The following is a 19,404-nucleotide window of genomic DNA, read 5'->3' as shown; positions in this document are numbered from 1 at the left end:
GTGTCTATCCATCCATCCGTCTATCCATTCATATGTTTATCCATCTATCCATCCATGTGTCTATCCATCCATCCATGTGTCTGTCTATCTAACCATGTATATGTCTATCTGTCCATAGATGTGTTTATCTATCTGCACATCTACCCACCCATGTATTGACTTCTGTCCATCCATCCCCATACCCACTCACTCATCTATTTTCAAAATGTCTCCTACCACTTATGCCTGCTGCCAGCTGCTCCGCCCCCAAATCCCTCCACCCTGTGAGCACGGTGAGTGCTCTACAAATGCACAGGTTTCTACCACTCCCAAAATAAGCTCCATACCCATCCCTCTGGCTCCCCAGGTCAGCAACACCCTGCCTGCTGGCCTTCCCTCACCTGCCCAGCCACTTAGCCTATGTTTTTGTACAGACCCTGCCCACACCTGGGAGGGCCCCTCATGTGGCATGTCTCTATCTCTAAGACCCAGCAGTTCCCCGTTGCTTAGGGACCAGCTTTTGTAGAATCATCAAACACATCCTGGGCATCCTCACCAACCCCACCCCATCTGCCAGCAAAACAAATGTCTCCTGAATTTAGCCTAGCCCTTAAGTCATGTAATAAAGTAGCTGCCATTTTTAGTACATTTGTGCCAAGGTTGATTCATATAGCAAGGCACAGACCCTGTTTCACAGAGAAGAAAGGCAAAGCTGAGGGGCTGGGCTGTGAGCCATGGCAGTGAAGCCCTTAACCCCTCAGAGGGGGCCCTTGTGTATTTCTGCATCATCTGAGGACAGCAGCCTCTGCAGAGGTTGTTGCAGGAGGAATTGATCATGACCATGTGGCAGGGCCTCCCCACCCAACAAGAACAGTGGCCAACGGTGGCCTTGTCAAGGCTGAGACAGTCGTAGGAAACACTGTCTCAGGGTCTTGAGATGGCGATGGAGAGTAGATAAAAAAAGAAATAAGCACCTTTGCACTGCAGTACGTTAGGTTCAGTTCTGAGAACACCTGAATAATTTATCATCTGAGAAAGGGCACCAGGGCCTGCCCAGCACCATCTTGAGCCTCCGCAGGAGGAGGAAAAGCAGCTGTGGTGTGGTCGTGTGCTGTGCCACAGCCAGACCTTGTGCCATCACAAGCTGACCTGACACTCCTGGCTACATCGCGTTCCTCTCCGGTTAGACAGTAGTAACCTCTCTGGACACCTGTACTGAACGCAGTCGCACTGAGACCATGAGAAAGCATAAGCACAAACAAGGCCACTATGCCACCCCCTAGTCACCCAGGCACAGAACCCAAATTGGCCAACCAGGACCCATGTCCCATGGCAGGTGTTCTGACAGCCCGAATCCACAGCTTGGACTGCCCTGGCCAGCATTCATTAGCCACCCAGAGCTCATGTGCATTCCCAGGACCTTCAGGAGAGATCTGGACATTGACCATTTTGCCACCGTGAACTTGTTGGGGGAAACCAAAGATCATACGAGCACCCATCCCCCTCCCAAAAAATTCTGCCCAGAAGCAGAGGTCAGGTGACATTGGAGCAGGTAGGGTTCAGAGTGTGGCAAGAGCCAGCAGGTGCGAGAAGGGCTGTCTAGGGAGGGCAAGGACAGTTAGGGCTGACCACAAACCCTACATGCCTATCCCCTCTGGAGGCCGGGGTCATGGCTAGAAGGTGTGGTACCCCTGCAGATTCCCAGGACTACCCAAAATCTAACATCTGGACTAGGTTAACGGTCCCTCCAGAGGCCCTCTCCACACAGCCCCTGTTTATCCACCAGTGAGGCTGGGCTGGGCTGGACGCTGCCACCATAGCCAGCGCCTGGCAGCTGTTGGAACCTCAGTGAAGCCCAGCTGTTAGGGCCACTGTCCACCTCCCAGCACTCCCAGCACCCACCTCCTGCCCCTTCTGATCCAGCAATGTCTTCACAAATCCATGTTCTGAGTCCCCAGCAGGTTTTCTGCCTGTGTCCCCACCCTGAGCCCATCACCACTGAGCCCGCCCAGACCACACATCCTTGTCCTGCCCACCAGGCTGACAGGTCACAGTGAAGCAGCCACACACCGGGGAGTGGCCTATCTGCTCACCTTCTTGGTCCATTCCACAATCCTGCCCTCGGTGAAGCTCTCAAACATCTCCTGGAAGAGGACACTCAGCTTCCGCTGGATCAGGGAGATGGTGATCTCTGAGACGGGCAGGCTGGCCACCTGAGCAATGACATCCGCCACGCGGCCAGAGCCCTCCACGATCACACAGGGGGTGCCGTTGGTGATGGCGTTGTAGATGGTCTGCAAGGCAGGGGCAGCGTGGGCTGGGCAGTCTCGCGTCCATCCCAGCAGCACATGCTGGCTCGGCAGTGCCCACCACGTGAAGGGTGGCAGACCGGCCCAGTGCACATCATGGGGCACACCCGAGCTCACTGCCCAGGCCCGTCACTCGGCACCATCCTAACCAAAGGGGTTCTCAACATCTTGGCCAACACCCTGCGCCCACAAGGGACTCTGCCCTCCCTGGGAGTGGAGTCCCTGCTTTTTGGATCCCCACCCAGCCATGATACCTCAGGGCTCTGGTTTGGCCTCCTGAGATCACAAAATGTAAATACAGGTATTTCCTATGATCCCATTAAAAAAAAAAAAAAAAGCCTGAACTCTTGCTCAGCCCCACAGGCTGAGATCCCATCACCGTCCATTCCTGCAGCAGAGGATGTCAGTGTGGTTTCTATGAAGGGGACAAACCGTGGGCCGCAGCGTGGCCAGTTCAGGTAGGGAGGTCGAGGAGCAAGCACAGGGAAGCCCTGACCCAAGCCCTCCCTTAGGTCTGGGGGCAGCAGCCACCAGCCCCCTCCTTACTCCAGCCCCCTTGGGGCCCGCCCCTTCCTAATGGGCCATGCAACTATCCAGGTGAAGCCAAGCCCCCACCCACTCTCTGCCTCCCGCAATCCACTCCTCCCCCTACCTGTCTCTCTCCCTCCCCACTTCCTATGGGACAAGCTCACTGCCCTCTCCTACCAATATCCCACCAGGGACTGGTAAAAGTGCCTCCGGCCAGTTGTCCACTGACAGCAGGACCAAACTATGCGCTGGACTCACATGTAGCGTGCCGGGGCCGCCCTCCAGCACCACACAGACGATGGGGATCTTGATGGCCACACCTGGACAGGCACAGCCTGAGTGAGTACGGGCTCTGCCCATGCTGACTCCAGACCAACACCTGCCAAAGCGTCCACTGGGGGCCTGCAGCAAGTACTAAGCAGCTTCCCAGGGTCACCCTCCAGGTCACAGGGGATCTGCCTGCTCCACCTGGACGCACCTGCTGACCACACTCACATCCCTCCCGCCCACTGGCCTCCATGGCTGGGGGTGGGTAGAGGCTGCAGACAATTGATGTGACACCCAGTGTCCCCCCAGCCTTTCCACCTGCGCCTTCAGGCCATGACAACCAGCCTGCTTTTCCCATAGCCTTCTTAGTGCCTCACACTCTGGGCAGCACCAGGGCATCAGACTGCTGGACACACTTGACCTGTGTGGTGAGAGCAAGGCACAGGGCCCTCTGTGCACCACCTCTGAGCCTTATCCTGGACTTTCATCCAGCCCAGCCGCAAAGGGAGCTTGAGAGGATTTAGAAATCCCCTTCCCTGGGCAGCAAACCCTCCACCCAGGTGCCACTGATGGCCTACCCCTGAACAGTGCCCCCAGTTCTCCCAGTCAGAACAGGGCTCCCCAAGTATGCCCTGTACACTTAGTAGAAATGCACATTCTCAGACCACCAGGTCTATTCAGTCAGAGGCCCCCGGGGGTGGGGACCTAGCAGTCTGGAAGACACAGCCCCGGAGTTGGGAGAGGAGCAGGGTTCTGACACACAGAGAAACTCAAAGGTGCCCTAACCTGGCACGGGGCTTGCCTCAATCTCTTCCTCAGACTTACCTCAAATCATGTACAAAATCCCGTATGTGGCCCCATGGCCTCCAGTCAACCCCACCCCACCAGTAAGGAAAAGATGCCAAATTCTGAGTTTCAACTATTGTACATTCTGATCTCCGGTGTGGTCAATCAGCTGGGAGTACACAGAGAGTTGGCAGCCCTCCCAAGTGTCCCTCCACTGGCTGAGAGGGTGAGAGAAGAGGGCCCCATGGAACAAAGTGCGAAGAGACATGGGGACAAGTCCAGGAGCATTCTGGATTTAGAAATGCCTGCTGAGTGTCCTAGGGGTGGCGGGCGGTGTCCCTGGAGCTCTGGCCACCCTGCCCCCTCCGCCCTTCTGCCCCGAGAGCATGCTCCACCCACCGCCTCTTTCCTTGGTCTGCTCCGATATGAACTTCTCCAGCTTAGTCCTCAGAGGAATCTCGACCCCGTACTGGCCGTGGGTGCCATCGTCCACAAGGATGAAGTGGGAATGGTTGCTGTCCAGGCAGGTCAGGCTGCCCTGGCCCTCCTCGTCCAGGATGTACTCAGCAGGGAAGCCGCCCTAGAAGCCAGGGCAGAACCAGGCACAGACTGGGAAATTTGGCATCTTTAAGGGTAGATGGCTGCATGATGCACCGCCCCCCCCAGAGGATATCAGGTCCCAGTCCCTGGAACCTACCTTACCTGGAGAAAGGGGTTGTTTTGTTTTGTTTTGTTTTGTTTTGTTTTTAGGTTCACTATGTAGAGTGCTATAGCATCACAGCTCATAGTACCCTCCAACTCTTGGGCTTAAGCTATTCTCTTGCCTCAGCCTCCCAAGTAGCTGGGACTATAGGTGCCTACTACAACACTGGGCTATTTTTTTGTTGCAGTTATCATTGTTGTTTGGCAGGCCCAGGCTGGGTTCGAACCTGTCCAGGTAAAGGGTTTTTGTAGATATGACTAAGTTGAGGATCTTAACATGGGAAGATCAACCTGGATTACCCAGGTGGGCCTCAAACACCATCACAAGTGTCCTTGTAAGGGAGTAGTGGGAGGTGCACAGGAGAGGCGGAATCAGGCTGACACAGCCAGAAGCTGGAGGTGGAGAGGGATAGATCGTCCCCTGGAGCCCCTGGATAAGGTGGCCTGTGATGACACCCTGGGTTTTGGCTGAGTGATGTTGATTTCAGGACCACGAGAGAATGTGCTTCCCTTGCCTTAAGGTTTGTGGAGTTTGGATGTGAAATGCTGATATAAAGACCTAAAAACATGGATGTGGATTGGAAACTAGGTAGAAATGGAAGAATTGTGAGGCACGTGGTGGGCAGCAAACTCATTGCTGGGGGGGGGGCAGAGGACAGAAGGAGCGCGGGAGAGAAGACTTCTATTGTCTTAGAAAACATGTGAATTGTCACAAACAGAATTTTGAAAGAAGCCTAAACATTAAAAGTGCTCCAGGGATGGCGCAGAAGCAAACAAGAAATGGAACCAGAGGGACATGGAAGAAAGCTGAGCTGAGCTGTGTTGGGCAGATCTGTGGAAAGCAGAACTGAGGTTTCCAAGCACAGTGTTGAAGTTGTGGCCTGTTTTGTTTTGTTGCTGCTTATAGTAAAATTCAAAAGGAAAGTGACAAATTGAGGGAAGAATTGATAGGCAAAAAGCACCACTTGATGATTTAGGAAACTTTCAACCTGTCTGGATTGCAGAATGCTAAGGACTAAGAGATTCTTGGTCAGAGAGCACATGTGGGGAAGACCCAGAGTGTGGGTGGATAGCTGTCACCTACTGACCAAGAGATCAGGCCTGTGACAACGGGCTCAGCCATCTCAGACAGCCAGGGGCAGAGGCGGGATTGCCCAAGACTGACCCGTGGAGGACCTTTTTGTCTGCCTGCTTAAGTCCCTGTGACATACACAGGACGCCTGCAAGGTTTTTGCAAACTTCATAATCAACAACAACACTGCAAACTTGGACTGAAAGAGATAGAGGACAAAATGAAAGAAGGTTGTCAGATTCTTCAGGCAGGAAATAGCCTGATAAGCTTCACAGAAAAGGAAGGACCATCCCAAGCTCCAGAGGAGTATTCCTGTTTTATAACCTAATGAATTTGTCCCACTGTGTTTTGCAGTTGCTTGGGACTGGCAGTCCCTTTAACCCCTTTTGGAATGAGCGTATCTGCAACTGTTACGTTACACCTCTGCCTCCCTGTGCTGTGGGAGCAGAGAACGTGTTTTCTTCTTTTAGAGGGACATATATGAAGAGAAATTTTGCCCCAGGACAGATAGTTCCCAGTGTCTCAGCTGTACTGGAGTTAAATGACTTAGATGCCAGGATTGGGGCCTCTTGAGCTAATGATATTTTAACACGAGATTGTGAAGCTGGAGTTTATGCCATCCTGGGTCCATAATCTGGGGGTGTGGAGATGTTGTGTAAATGACTACATTTTGTAAATGGAACTTGTAAATGCCCCCGTTTTGGAAAAGCATCTTTGTAGATGCAAATTAAAGATCGGGATATGAGGGATTTACCCTGGATTATGTAAGTGAGCCCTGAATGCCATCACAAGTGTCCTTATGATGTCTGTATTCTCTGAAGCCACAGAAGAAGATTTGACACAGGCACGGAAAAGGCCACGTGACATGGACAGAGACTGGAGTGAGGTGGCCATGAGCCAAGGAAGGCTGGGCAGCAGCAGGGCTGGGAGGGCGGGCAGGACCCTTCCCTAGAGCCCTGGGGGTGGGGGGTGCAGCCTGGCCAACATGGTGGCCATGGTCAAGCAACACTGATCCTGGACATTGGTCTCCAGACTATGAGTGTATAAATTTCTACTGCTTTAAGCCACCAGGTTGTAACCATTTGTGACAACAGCCACAGGCTAGAGCACATTCTCTGATGCCCATAGGGTGTGGGATGGTGGTATGACGGGAGCTCTTCTGGACTTGGGATGGAGAGTAAAGAATGATCTTGGCCGTGGGGCCAGCCCTGCCCAGCTGAGCACACCTATGAGTCCTAGTAGGTGCTGACCAGGGGCCCAGCTGCCCCCCGGAGCATTTGTCATGACAATGGGAGCCTCCTCCCCGCAGGCTTTGCCGCAGGTGGCCTTTGCAGGGAAGAGGAAGAGGAGGAGCTCTGTTCCTAAATCACCCCAAGGCAGTTACAAGAGAACTTCCACAGCAGTCCCAGGACAGTGTGTCCTCAAGCTTCCCTGGCTGTGAATTGAGTGCGTTCGTTATGCCAACCCTGATTTCTCCTTAGGAAATCTCGTTGAATGAACCAAATCATCTGTCCCAGCACAAGTATCTATTTAAGCGACTGGAGCTCTGTCCTCAGCCTTTATGAGGAGCTCCAGGTGGGCACCAACTGCAGGGCAGCGCTGTGGAATTCCTGGGCTGGAGGGGGCCTCAGAGGGTAGATACTCAAAGGGTTCAAAGTTCGGGTTGGGTCAGATAGGCAGGGTCAAGCCCACTCAGATGCCCACTGGCCATGTGACTCCTCCTGCTGCATCTCCTTCTGAAGAGCAGGTGTGAGCAGGAGTCCTCACCAGTGGGGGACTTGAGCCTGCACATCCTGAATCCTCTGTCTCCCCACCTCCCACCCACCCGGTCCCCACTGTACCTGTTCCCTGCAGTGCCCAGCTGGGCTCACACAACGCCTGCCCCACTCCTCCTGCCCTGACCCAGGCCCACCTCGATGCTGGCCGTGCTCACCGTGGGGTGGATCAGCCCCTCCCGGCGGTGGATAGTGCCCCAGGTGGCTACTCCAATGGTGATGACCTCTCCTTCCTTGTAGCTGCTGCTCAGGCTAAAGTCTCGCACCGCCTCACCCACCTGCTTCATGACACCAGTGTGGGACCCTCCAGTGATAATCCAGGCCCCTGGGGGAGGAACACAGGGCAGACAGGCTGGGGAGTCCTGATGTGTGCCCGCCACACAAAAGCCTGGCACCTGGAGCCCTTCCAAGCTCCATGACACTTACTGCTGGATAGTGCAGAGTCCTTCCTCCCTCAGGGGCTGCTGACGCATTCCTGGGTGGGCACTGCTCCCAAACCAGGCAGAGGAGGGAACACGATTGCCCGGGGCTGACTGCAGGCAACCATCCCTGCTGTCCCTGGCCCAGGGCACAGTGTCTCTGCCACATCTTTGTAACTGCCACCCCTTCCTCTCTGCTTCTGGGACTGACATGTGAGAGAGCTCATCCTTGCCCACAGCCACCCAGCCCTGCCCTCTGGGAAGGAGCATACACCACCACTGCCCACGGGTCACTGGCAGAAAGATCAGATAACAGAGTTCAATAACAAAAAACGCCCCAATCAGCCCAGCTACCTGGCCTCCCAAGGCTCCTGTGCTCACGCCACTAAGGAAGCTCCTCAAGGCAAGGCTGGAGGCACCAAGGGGTCACAAACACAGAGCAAGCAAGCGGCATCAGGATGTCAGGGAAGGCACTGGGCAGGTGAGGGCTTGGGTAACTCCTGCCCAAGTTTGGGCTCAGACTTGGAGATCCCCCCAGGGCCTCCTCAGTCCTGACAGTCCTGACCCTGGACACTACCATGCAGCCTCTGCTTGAGCCTTGTGTCCTCACCTGTGGTCTGAGCCACCTTGACCAGGCCTCTCCGGAAGATACTCTTTAACCGTGGCTTCATGTTGAAGTTCTTGGCCCCACCGGTCACTGAAATCAGGAGGTTGGGGATGTCCAGGCCCCAGTGCTGAGTCATGAGGTGGTAGATCACACTGGAGGGTGTGTCCTGGGAGACTCGGACATACTGCAGGACATACCCAAGTCAGCTGAAGAGACCCCATGTCAGAGGGCAGCAATGCCCAGGACTCCCATGTGGCAGGGGGAGACAGAAGCCCAGGCCCCAGAGAACAGCACCAGCCTTGCCAAGCCTGCCCTGCCCCAGAACCCCCACCCATACCCCACTGGCCTCTGTGCCCTCTGTGCAGGCACCTCTCAGACACACTCCATCAAGGAGTCCACTTCCCACCTACAACTGGCCTTCTCCTCAGGGCACAATCAGCTTCTGCGTGGGTGTTTCTGCCCTTCCTTCCTCCCGAATCCAGGGCTGCCTCCCTCTCCTGTGCCTCTCTGGCTTGGGTCCCTCTACCCTGGGTCTCTCTGTCCAAGGTCCCGCTGACCCATGTCCCTCTGCCTGGATAGGTCTGTCCAAACCTCTTTGTCCCAGTCCCTCTGCCTTGAGTCTCTCTGTCCTGGGTCCCTCAGTTCCATGTCCTTCCACCCTGGGTCTTTCTGTCCCTCTGCTCTGTGCTCCAATGTCCCGTGTCCCTCTGTTCCATATCCCTTTGCTGCATGTCCCTCTGACCTGTGGTCCATGCTGTGGCCTGTCATGTGGACACAGTGGGCCCCTCTGTCTCTGGTGGACTCTCCCCGCCCCAGGCCTCTCCTGTCCTGGGCCCCTCTTGCTCCACCTCATGAGCTGCTCAGACACTCTTTCCTGGCAGGTGGAGTTGGCTGTTCCAGAAGAGACCCCATCCATCCTTTAATTCCCTGGAGACCAGCTTACCAGAGACAGAAAGGCCCTGGGGGCAGAAGCCAGAAAATGGCTGTGGGGCCCCAAAACAAGCCAGTGAGAATGCTGTAATCACAGATGGGAATGACACCACAGCAGTGCCCCTGTCAGCCTAGAGAGCAGCGGGGGCGGGGCACGAGCCCTGAGGAAGGGGCCGGGTCTCAGTACTGGGAGTGCTAGGCCAGCTCTGGGGCTTGGCTGAGATCACGCTGCTTCTATGGTCTGTCTCCCAGGTTCTCTTCCACTGCTGGGCCACAAGTCCTTTTCCCTAATACCAGCTATCCCTGGTTGGCAACTGTTCCCTGTGGGTAGCCGCAGGGAGGAGGCTGGACCCAGGGGAGCATGAGGTCTGGGGCTCCAGATTCAGGCCTGCCCAGGCTCCCACCTGAACTGCCGCTGCCGTCCATGACCCCGAGGCAGAGAGCTCCTGCCTCATTCCCTGGTCTGAGCCCAGTCAGCAGGACACCTGCCCCCGTGCCCATAAGACAAGGGAACTCAGGACCTAGAATGTCTCCGCCACAGGTGATAGTGTGGCACTGGGGCCACACCACCCCGTCCCCAGCATGCTCCCTGCTCCACCTCTTTGGACCAGTGGCTGTTGCCATGAAAGGTACCCAGGGGTGTGGAGTAAGAGGGTCACACTGGCTGGCCAGAGGCTTAGGGCCTCCAGAGGCCAGCACAGACATAGGGGATGCCTGTCCAGCCAGCCCCAGGGCCGTGGTGCCCAACACGCTCTAGACCCTTGGGGAGGCTTGGCCTGTACTCAGCAGGGCTGGGGCCGCCCTGAGGTGGAGACAGAGGAACCCTCCCGCCCTGGGTCTCTGGGGCCCAAGCTCAGCAGGGGTCCCACCTTCCCTGATCAGACACCCTGCAGGACTCTGAGACTTCTAGCCCCCATGTGTGGCTTTGCTGTCCCACCCCAGGCTGTTGCAGCCACTCCACAAGCTCATCACTAGTGTCCCTGTGCCCTGTGTCCCTCTCTATCCTCCTTACTCTACCCGGCCCTCCACAAAGTGCGGTCCAGGGCCACCCGGCCAGAGTACTCACAGCACTAGGGCTTGCACCCTCCCAGGAGAGTGCGATGTGTCCCCACCCTGCTCTGCAGATCCTGAGCACAATGTGTCTCTCACCCATCCCACCGCCCCCCACCCCACCCTGTCCCTTAGCATGTGGTGTGCTCCACAGGTCATGGGTCTCTGCCAGCCCCCCACCTCTTGCCTTAGGAAATCCCAGGCACAAGAGTCACCATGGGGCCATGCGTCTCCAGCTACAATTCAGAGCAGGGTGATGGAAACCAACCTTTCCCACCTTCTGGCCCAGGCCTGTGAAGACAATGTCACCAAAGGCATCTGTCGGCAACTCCTGGACATGCTTCTTTGGGTCCCACTCTGTGCCCTGGAAAACATGGGGCTTGGTGGCCTCTTCCAAGTGCTGCTCGCGCGTGTAGCCACACTCACACACCACCTTCCTGCAAAGACATGTCTCAGGTCACTGGGGGAATGAGGTGGCCCTCCTGAGGGGGTCCCATGTAGAGCTGTGACCTTCCCTCCCCTAGCAGTGAGGCAGCCCTCCCAGCCACAGTGAAAGCCAAGGCCTGGAGGGGAGCTGGAAACCCCCCACCCTGGGAGTAACAAGAGGTCCCTCCCCAGGAGTGCCAACTGGGGCTGAAGGGAGAGCTTGGACTTGGCAGTGATGGGGACTCTCCTCTCCACCACCATAGACATATCAAGCGTTCAATCAAAAATCACTAATTATACCAAGAACCAGGAAAATCTCAACCAGCATGAGAAAAGGCAACCGACAGCCACCAGCCCAGGACGACACAGACGCTGGAGATACCGGACCAGGATATCAAAGCTGCCACATCCAAAAAGCTTCAACATGCAATTATGAACATGCTCAGAACAAATTAAAAGTACAAAGTTTTAGCAAAGAAAGAGAAGATACACCAAATGGAATTTTAGAACTGAAGCCTGCAGGAACCAAAATAAAAAACTCAGTGGATGGTCAGCAAATCAGAAGACAGAACGACGGAAACTGCGCTAAGAGCAACAGAGAGAACACAGACCGAGCCAGCACACACAGAGCCTCTGGGACTGCAGGACTCCCGCCAAGATTCAGCATTACGCCATCAGAGTGGCAGAAGCCAAACAAAAGGAGGGTAAGTCTGCAAAAGTATGCAAAGAATAATGGCCAAATTTCCCCATATTCACAAAAAAGACCTAAACCTACAGAATCTGAGTGAATACCAGACAAGAAAATCCCAGAGACACAGTAAGTCACACTGTAGCTAAACTTCCAAAAGCTAAGAACACAGAAAAGAATCTTAAAGTCAGCAGGACGGAAATGGCACCTGACCTACAGAGAGAAAACAATTAAGCAACCAGGAGGCCAGGAAGAAGGGGCACACTACTTCACAAACGCTGCCAGATAAAAACTACCAATCCAGAACTCTACGTCCAGCAAAGAGACCAAAGTGAAGGGAAGTAAAAAGTCTCAACTGAAGGAAGAGACAGGAATTTACTAGCAGACCCTCCCTAAAGGATGACTACAGGGAGTTCTCTAATGGGAAGGAGATAAAGAAGTGAGAAAAGAGGGAATTCCGGAACATCAGAAAGGAGAAAGGCCATGGAAAAAGTAAAAATACAGTAAACACAATACGTTTTCCTCTCTTGAATTTCTAAACTATGTTTGACAGTTGAAACAAAAACTATAACACTATCTGACATGGTTCTCAAAGTATATAGAATTATCTATTTTTAAATGTTTACACTATAAATTAGGAAGGGTAAAGGTATGTTCAAGGAGACAATGTCTCTACACGTCACTCAAACTGGGAAAATGTGAACACCTGCAAATCGTGATGAGTTATGTTATATAATGTAATACCTAGAGTGACCACTGAGAACAGAGCCATATGTGGAGATACATTACAAATGGTACATAGATGAAACACAATTCTAAAAAGTGCTCAAGTAACCCACAGGAAAAACAGGAAAAAACACCAGTAAGAACAAACAGAAAACAAAAAATAAGGCCGGGCGTGGTGGCTCAGCCTGAGATCCCAGCACTCTGGGAGGCCGAACTGGGAGGATCGCTTGAGCCCGGGAGTTGGAGACCAGCCTGAGCAAGAGCAAGACCCCGTCTCTACTAAAAATAGAAAACTCATCGGTGTCGTGGCAGGCACCTGCAGTCCCAGTTACTCGGGAGGCAGGAGGGTCACTTGAGCCCAGGAGTATGAGGTTACAGTGGGCTACGATGACACCACTGCACTCTAGCCAAGGTGACAGAAGGAAACTATCAAAAAGTAAGTAAATAAATAACCAAAACGACAGACTTATACCCTATCAATAATTATACTAAGTGTAAATTTTCTAAATCCAGTGATCAAAAAACAGATTGTGCCTCCTGTTCTCTGCTGCCTCCTCTTCTTCCTCCCGTCATCTTTTCCTCCCCCCACTGCTTTCTCTTTAGTTTACTTAGAGAACCAAATCAAAAAAAAAAAGAGAGAGACTAATACAGTATATTTAAAAAAGGAACCCAATTATTTGTCGGCTATAAAAATCTCTCTTCCAATATGACGACACAAGTGAAGGGACCGCTCATCAGCAGAAACAGAGCTCCTGACACACGTGACAACTCGGGGCCTTCAAGGGCATTGTGTTGAGCAAAAGGACATGCGTCACACAGAGTACGACCCATTTATGTGACAGTCTCGAGTGACAAAGTGGTGGAGTGAGGAACAGATTCATGGTTGCCGGGGCAGGGACGACGGGCGGGAGGGAGGCTGGCCACTGTGGGGAGGCTCGAGGGAGACCTCTGTGCAGGAGGCACCGTTCTGCATCTCAGCCGGGGCGCTGGGCAGGCAGTCTACACGTGGTAAGACAGCAGTCCCCGACCTCTGTGGCACCAGGGACTGCTTTCAGGAAGCATGACTCTCACAGGAACTGGAGGTGAGGTTTGGGGTGATTAAAGCACTCTGCATTTATTATGCCCTTCACTTCTATTATGGTAACATTGTAGCACGTAAAGAAACAACTGTACAACTCACCCTAATGCAGAATCAGCGAGCGATGGGCAGCGGCTATAAATACAGACGGAGCTGTGCTCGCTCACACACCATCCACCACCTGCTGTGCGGCCTGGTTCCTGACAGGCCACAGACCAGTACCGGGGATGGGGGCCACAGCAGTAAGACGAAATAACCTAAATGCACGCACTGCACTGACATTGAATTCCTGGCTTGGGGACTGCTCTGTAGTACACAGAATGTAACCATTGTGGGGCCAGGGGACCTACGGACCTACTCATACTAGTATCTTTGGAACTTCCTGTAAATCTACGATTTCAAAGTAAAGACTTAAACAAGCTGGATGCAGTGGCTCATGCCTGTAATCCCAGCACTTTGGCAGTTTGAGGCAGGAAGATCCCCAAAGGCCAGGAGTTTGAGACCAGCCTGGACAACTAGCAAGACACTGTCTCTACAAAAAAATTAAAAATTAGCTGTGTGTGGCAGTGCACACCTGTAGTCCCAGCTATTCAAGAGGAGGAAGCAGGAGAACCACTTGAGCCCAGGAGTTTGAGGCTGCAGTAAGAGCTATGATTGCTCCAAGGCACTCCAGCCTGGGCAACAGTGTGAGACACTGTCTAAAATAAAAATTAAAGAACTGATGCGCGCACACACACACACACACATTTTTTTTCAGTTTTTGGCTGGGGCTGGGTTTGAACCCACCACCTCCAGCACACACACACACACACACACACACACACACACACGATGGAGGCGGGCTCCAGGTGGGAGGTCTCCCAAGCTCTCCCATAGCCCCAAGCACAGCTACCCTAGCGGCTGCCCTGCAGGGCGGGTCCTGTCATCTGGTCAAGAATGCATCAATAGCACCCTTCTCTGTTCTGTCCTCTGTCCTTGTGGGTTAAACTCTTATTATTTCTTTACTGAAGTTCATTGGTGTTTCAGGGAGGGAAGAGATAAATTTGTGCTCTTTATACCTTGTTTAGTTGGAAATCTGTACTTTTTTTTTTTTTAGGTTCCTACTTTTTGCTAGTAACAAATAACCTCAATAGAAAACAGGTACTTCCCTCAGCGCTTGGAGCTCAGTGCTAGGGCACCAGCCACATACACTGGAGCTGGTGGGTTTGAACCCAACCTGGTCCTGCCAGGACAATGACAACTACAACCAAGAAAAAAAAAAGCCAGGTGTTGTGGCAGGCACCTATAGTCCCAGCTACTTGGGAGGCTGAAACAAGAGAATTGCTTAAGCCCAAGAGTTAGAAGTTGCAGTGAGCTATGATGCTACAGCACTCTACAGAGGGTGACATAGTGAGACTCTGTTTCAAAAAAAAAAGAAAAAGAAAACCAGGTATAGATAAGATGCAGGGCGGGCAACCTCTAAAACCAAATGCCCAGTTTAACCTCAATTAGACCATATAGCGAAAAGTCTATTGAACCAGGAGAAAGAAAAATGTGGGTTTCTCTGTCACAGATCAACTGTGTGATCTAGGATGTTTCTGCTCTTAATTTTTCAATCATTAAAATGAGAAGCATAATACACTACATCCCACAAAAGTTTATAAACCCCCAAGGTGCACACTCAAGGCATTACAGAGATCTTAGAGGATGCCTCTCAAGACCCTCTCCCTGGGTCCAGGGAGAAGGCATCCCAGGCCAGGAACAAGGTCCCATGCTCTCCTTTCTGCTCCTGACTGTTAGCCTATGCCCAGCCACCTTTTGTCCCTCTTCTTTTTAAGCCATCACCTGTGATGTGGCTGTCTCAAGTAGGACATGTGCAGAAAACAGCGCTGAGTCCACTGACTCCGAAATCAAATGGTGAGAGAGCTCCCGCGCTCCTGGCCTAGATAGAAAGAAGTGAGTGGGAACACCACCGCTGGCACCCTCAGGCGAGCCCGTGCAAGCACCCCCTCTCCACACAAAGGGGACTGCTTGGTCATACTGCACGCACATGCTCCTGAATCCTGAAGAAAGCTGCTGCCTCTGCCTCAGCGTTATGCTTTACACGTGAGGATTTGATGCCAGAAAAGAGGCCTGCAAGATGGCGTCTGAGAAGCTGAGCTGAGGCAGGAGAGCTGACCTCGTCTGCCCAGCTCCCATCCTTTCCCACACTCCGTGATTATCTAGTTACAGTTTCTCTGTACTTGTCAGGATGTTCCTCTCAGGAGACTCTGAGGGGGAGCCCCACATAGACGACCGATGTTGTGATATTGCTAAAAGTTACTGGATGACAGGACATTTTCTCTGATGATTCCCTGAGATACTTTGTCAAAGTGATAATCACCTTGCTGTTGTGTAAACATTTTGCTTTGTTAGAATGGAGGCAACTGTGATGTTACTTCCTATCAGATAATGTTAAATTTTTCTATGTTGGTTTCTTTATATTTTGTTGTGAAATTTATTGGAATTATAACCGAGGCAGAACAGAATTGAGAGGCTACTCTCTCTGGCCTTCTGACAAATAAAGCTTGTCTGGACCTATCCCTATCTCTGCATATTGGCTGACAGTGACAGGTGGCCGGTAACAGATTTGGAAGCCCAGGGAAGAGACTCAGCACACCCAGAGTCATAAGATAAATGGTGGAAAATGTTAAGAGAAAAGTCTGGATTGGGCGGCAGTGGAGGAGGTGGGGTGCACGGGCAGGGTCAGACCAGTGCGGAGCTGAGATCTATGGGGATGCTGGAGGGACCAAGGGGCCAGCAGGCTGGGAAGACCCTAACGTGCTTAATGAAAAACACTTAAGGCTCATAAATAAGTCTGATTCAACAGCTGTGTTTGTGGAGGGCATGGATATCCACCACTCATCTCACTACTGGTCTTTCCAGAGAAAGGAGAAAGTTTTGCTGCACACTGGGTAAGGGCCAGCATGGAGCGACATGCCTGTCCTGGCTGATGCCCGCCCAGCCCCATCTGACTGGTGAGATGGGAGAGCAGACTGTGAGGCAGAGTGGGTCAGAGTGAGCTGGGCAGCCAGGCAGTTTTTAGAAGGGCTGCCTTCAAGCCTGAGGCCTGGGAATAGGGTGCTCAGACTGCCCCTTTCTGCCCCAACTGACCCTGGGCCCAGCCTGTTTGCACAGTGTGATGTGTGCTGAGTGCCTACCTCCTCAGCACACATCCTGAGAGCCAGCACACACAGGGCAGAGAGGGCCCGAGCAGCCCCGGGCTGAGCACCCCACAGCTCTCACCCAGCCCACCGTGCTGCTTCTGCTGCAGTAAGCCTCCGCTGTGGGAAGCCCCAACTCACTGAGACAGGCGTGGCCTGGGGACCCCGGGGGCAGGCTGTGCCCCTGCATCTGTCAGGTCAGCCCAAGCACCCTCCCTTACTTCACTTTAGCCCTACTGCACCTCTGCTGGGCTGTCAGGACATGGGTGCCCAGTGGGCCAAAACATGCAGCTGTCAGGCCCTCTCCCCACAGGGGCTCCTGCCCCTGAAAAGAGCTCCCCACACTCCACATCTATAGGGTCAAACAATAGAGGGTCAAAAATATTCAGGAAAGAACAATGATACAAATTTTTTTTTTTGCAGTTTTTGGCCAGGGCTGGGTTTGAACCCATTACCTCTGGTATATGGGCCACTTCTTTACTCCTTTCAGCCACAGGTGCCACCCAATAATACAAATGTTTTTAAATGAAGCTTAACAACTGCTCACACAGCATCCACATCACATTAGGTGTCTAAGTCACCTAGACGTGACTTTCAGTCCATGGAGTATGCAGGTTACATGCAAATATGACATGTTGCTCCAGGCATCTGTGAGAGGTCCTGGAACCATGCCCCACAGGTACCAGGGACGAGTGTATATCATCAGAATTAGCAGTGTGACCCTGGAACTCTGATTATGTCCAAGTATGTCAGAGAATAGTAGCCACAAAGCTGTCGGCCGGAAAGCATGGTGGCAGCTTTCTCCACCTCAGGGCCGCTCCTGTTACGACCCAGGGAGAAGTGGGGCTCCGTGTGAGGAGCGGCTGCACTGGAGGGTAAGCCCCCAGCACACAATAGGGCACTTGTGGGGACAGTACTCTGGCAGGTCACGGGACCCAGCAGCAACGCCATCCTGTCCGACCATCACATCTGATTTTATATAACAGTCCCCTTCATTCCCCACACATAGGACACGCCTCCTTTCCTGTATTACTCAGCAAATACGAGCTGGATGCCAACTACCTGCCCAGAACGGGAAGTGATAAAACTGCCCCAAACGAGCTCAGCAGCTAACAGGAGAGATGCACACGAAGCCACAAGCGACAGCACAGACACGGTGCATGGTCAGAGAGGCGGCCCTGAAGGTGAGTAGGAGTTCACCAGGAGGTGAAGAAAGCTAAAAGAAGAAAGAGTGTGGCCCATGTGTGGAAAGCATGGAATGGGTGTGGCCCAGAGGAGAGGGCAACAGGAACCCACACTCTGTTCACACCCACAGGACAGACACGCCCCAGACAAGTCACCTGCACTCTCTGAACCTCAGTTGGTGGACAAGTGAAATGCTTTCAGGACATAGGACACTTTATTCAGACACAGGGTGTTTCTTACTGGCCCTCTGCCCAGGCTCAGAGAGGTCTGGGTCTGACCAGCTGCTCCACACTGGAGCAGAAGGAAGACATGAGTCCCATGACACAAATCATGTCACTTACCCAGCATCGGACAGTTTGGAGCTTTGTACAAAATACACACACTCTTTCTTCTTGATGTTTTCAGGAATCCAGGAACTAAGATTTTCTTGCTGAGGGATAAAGAGAGCACTTTGAGGGCCTCAGGCCATCAAGTCAGTGGCATTCAAAAGACCACTTCCTACACCCCTTGTACACACGTCTGTGTTCCCTGCCAACAGGGACATTTGTTTGGAGAAGGGGCACCTCAGTGGTCTAATACCACATCAAAGACAGGCAGAAGCTGGAGCCTACAGCTCAGGTGCAGATCCAGGAGGGAGAAATGACTTTTGGGCCCCATGTGAGTGTGGACAGTACTTTACAGTTTATATGTCAACACCACCTTCCTTGAGAACAACATGTTTTGAAGAAAAACATGGAGGCTAGGAATCTGGGGACCTAGTTTTCCACTAGGACAGCGGTTCTCAACCTGTGTGTCGCGACCCACAGGAACTGTATTAAAGGACTGCGGCATTAGGAAGGTTGAGAACCACTAAACCAGGGGAAGGACAGATGCCATCCTGCCTGCCTGGCATGGAGACTGCAAAATTTGATGAGCTTTTAACACTTCTACATAGAGGGGGCAGCCAGCCCAGGACCTCTGCAGTCAGATACAGGAACAAGGACACCGTGCAAAGGGGAAATGGTCTGACGGCGCTGCAGGAGTCTAACCAAGTGTTCACACAGTGGTTCCCGGTCAGACCAAGAGTGGGCAGTGGCTATGCAACCCACAGAGGACAGCAGGTACAGCCTTGAACCATCTCCCAAGTCTCCTCTCCCAAGGGGCATCATGGGGCTGGAGCCCACCCCCTGGTTGCTGACTGTGTCCCACAGGGCATGACTGACCTGGCCAACGGTGACTTTTCTCCCACAGGCCCAGCTGCAGGCTGGCCAGACAAAGCCTACCTTTTCACTGCTGCCAAAGGGACACTGCAGCCTCTGGCTCTTGCAGAGGCTGCTGTTGCTTCGCCGGAGATTGGAGACCCTGCCCAGATCGGCGACCCTCCTGGGCTGCACCCCAAAGCCCTCTTCCTGCTCTGACCCTGCTCTCCTCAGGGCCGAGGGCTCCATCCCAACTGCCTGGGGCAGCTCCGGCCAGGCCTCCTGCCTCTTCAGGACAATGTTCCCTCCTGCTTTGCAGGGCTGGGGGTTCTGGGAACAGGGGGTGGCTGCCAAAACAGAAAGAGGAAAATAAGGCCACTGTTCTGAGGCCCCAGCCACATGAACCCTCCCTCAATGGTCTATCTACACAACTTCTCTGCTGAGAGCCCTGTCCCTCAGATGGCCTGAAGCTGTCTGGAAAAGCACACACAGGACACACGGAGGGCTGGTGCCCCTC

General features: G+C 53.1%; 1 protein-coding gene across 3 annotated transcripts in view; it reads right to left on the bottom strand.

Annotated features, from left to right (window-relative positions):
* Window positions 1–19,136, bottom strand: part of TRPM2 (transient receptor potential cation channel subfamily M member 2) — a 62,288-nt gene extending 43,152 nt beyond the window's left edge. For all 3 annotated transcript variants that reach the window (XM_003798086.1, XM_023518116.1, XM_023518117.1), the window contains exons 1-8: window positions 18,972–19,136; window positions 18,051–18,139; window positions 10,693–10,861; window positions 8,448–8,628; window positions 7,577–7,743; window positions 4,269–4,449; window positions 3,075–3,136; window positions 2,073–2,273 (exon numbers count right to left, since the gene is read on the bottom strand). In XM_003798086.1, coding sequence (XP_003798134.1) covers window positions 2,073–2,273; window positions 3,075–3,136; window positions 4,269–4,449; window positions 7,577–7,743; window positions 8,448–8,628; window positions 10,693–10,861; window positions 18,051–18,139; window positions 18,972–19,136 — 1,215 coding nt within the window. The remainder of the gene's footprint in view (window positions 1–2,072; window positions 2,274–3,074; window positions 3,137–4,268; window positions 4,450–7,576; window positions 7,744–8,447; window positions 8,629–10,692; window positions 10,862–18,050; window positions 18,140–18,971) is intronic.
* Between the last annotated feature and the right edge of the window lie 268 nt (window positions 19,137–19,404).

The sequence above is a fragment of the Otolemur garnettii genome, unplaced genomic scaffold (genome assembly GCF_000181295.1).
Source record: "Otolemur garnettii isolate 467f Iridium unplaced genomic scaffold, OtoGar3 scaffold00128, whole genome shotgun sequence".
NCBI lineage: Eukaryota > Metazoa > Chordata > Mammalia > Primates > Galagidae > Otolemur > Otolemur garnettii.
The sequence above is the reverse complement of the archived record's forward strand: the minus strand, read 5'-3'. Positions and strand labels throughout refer to the sequence as shown.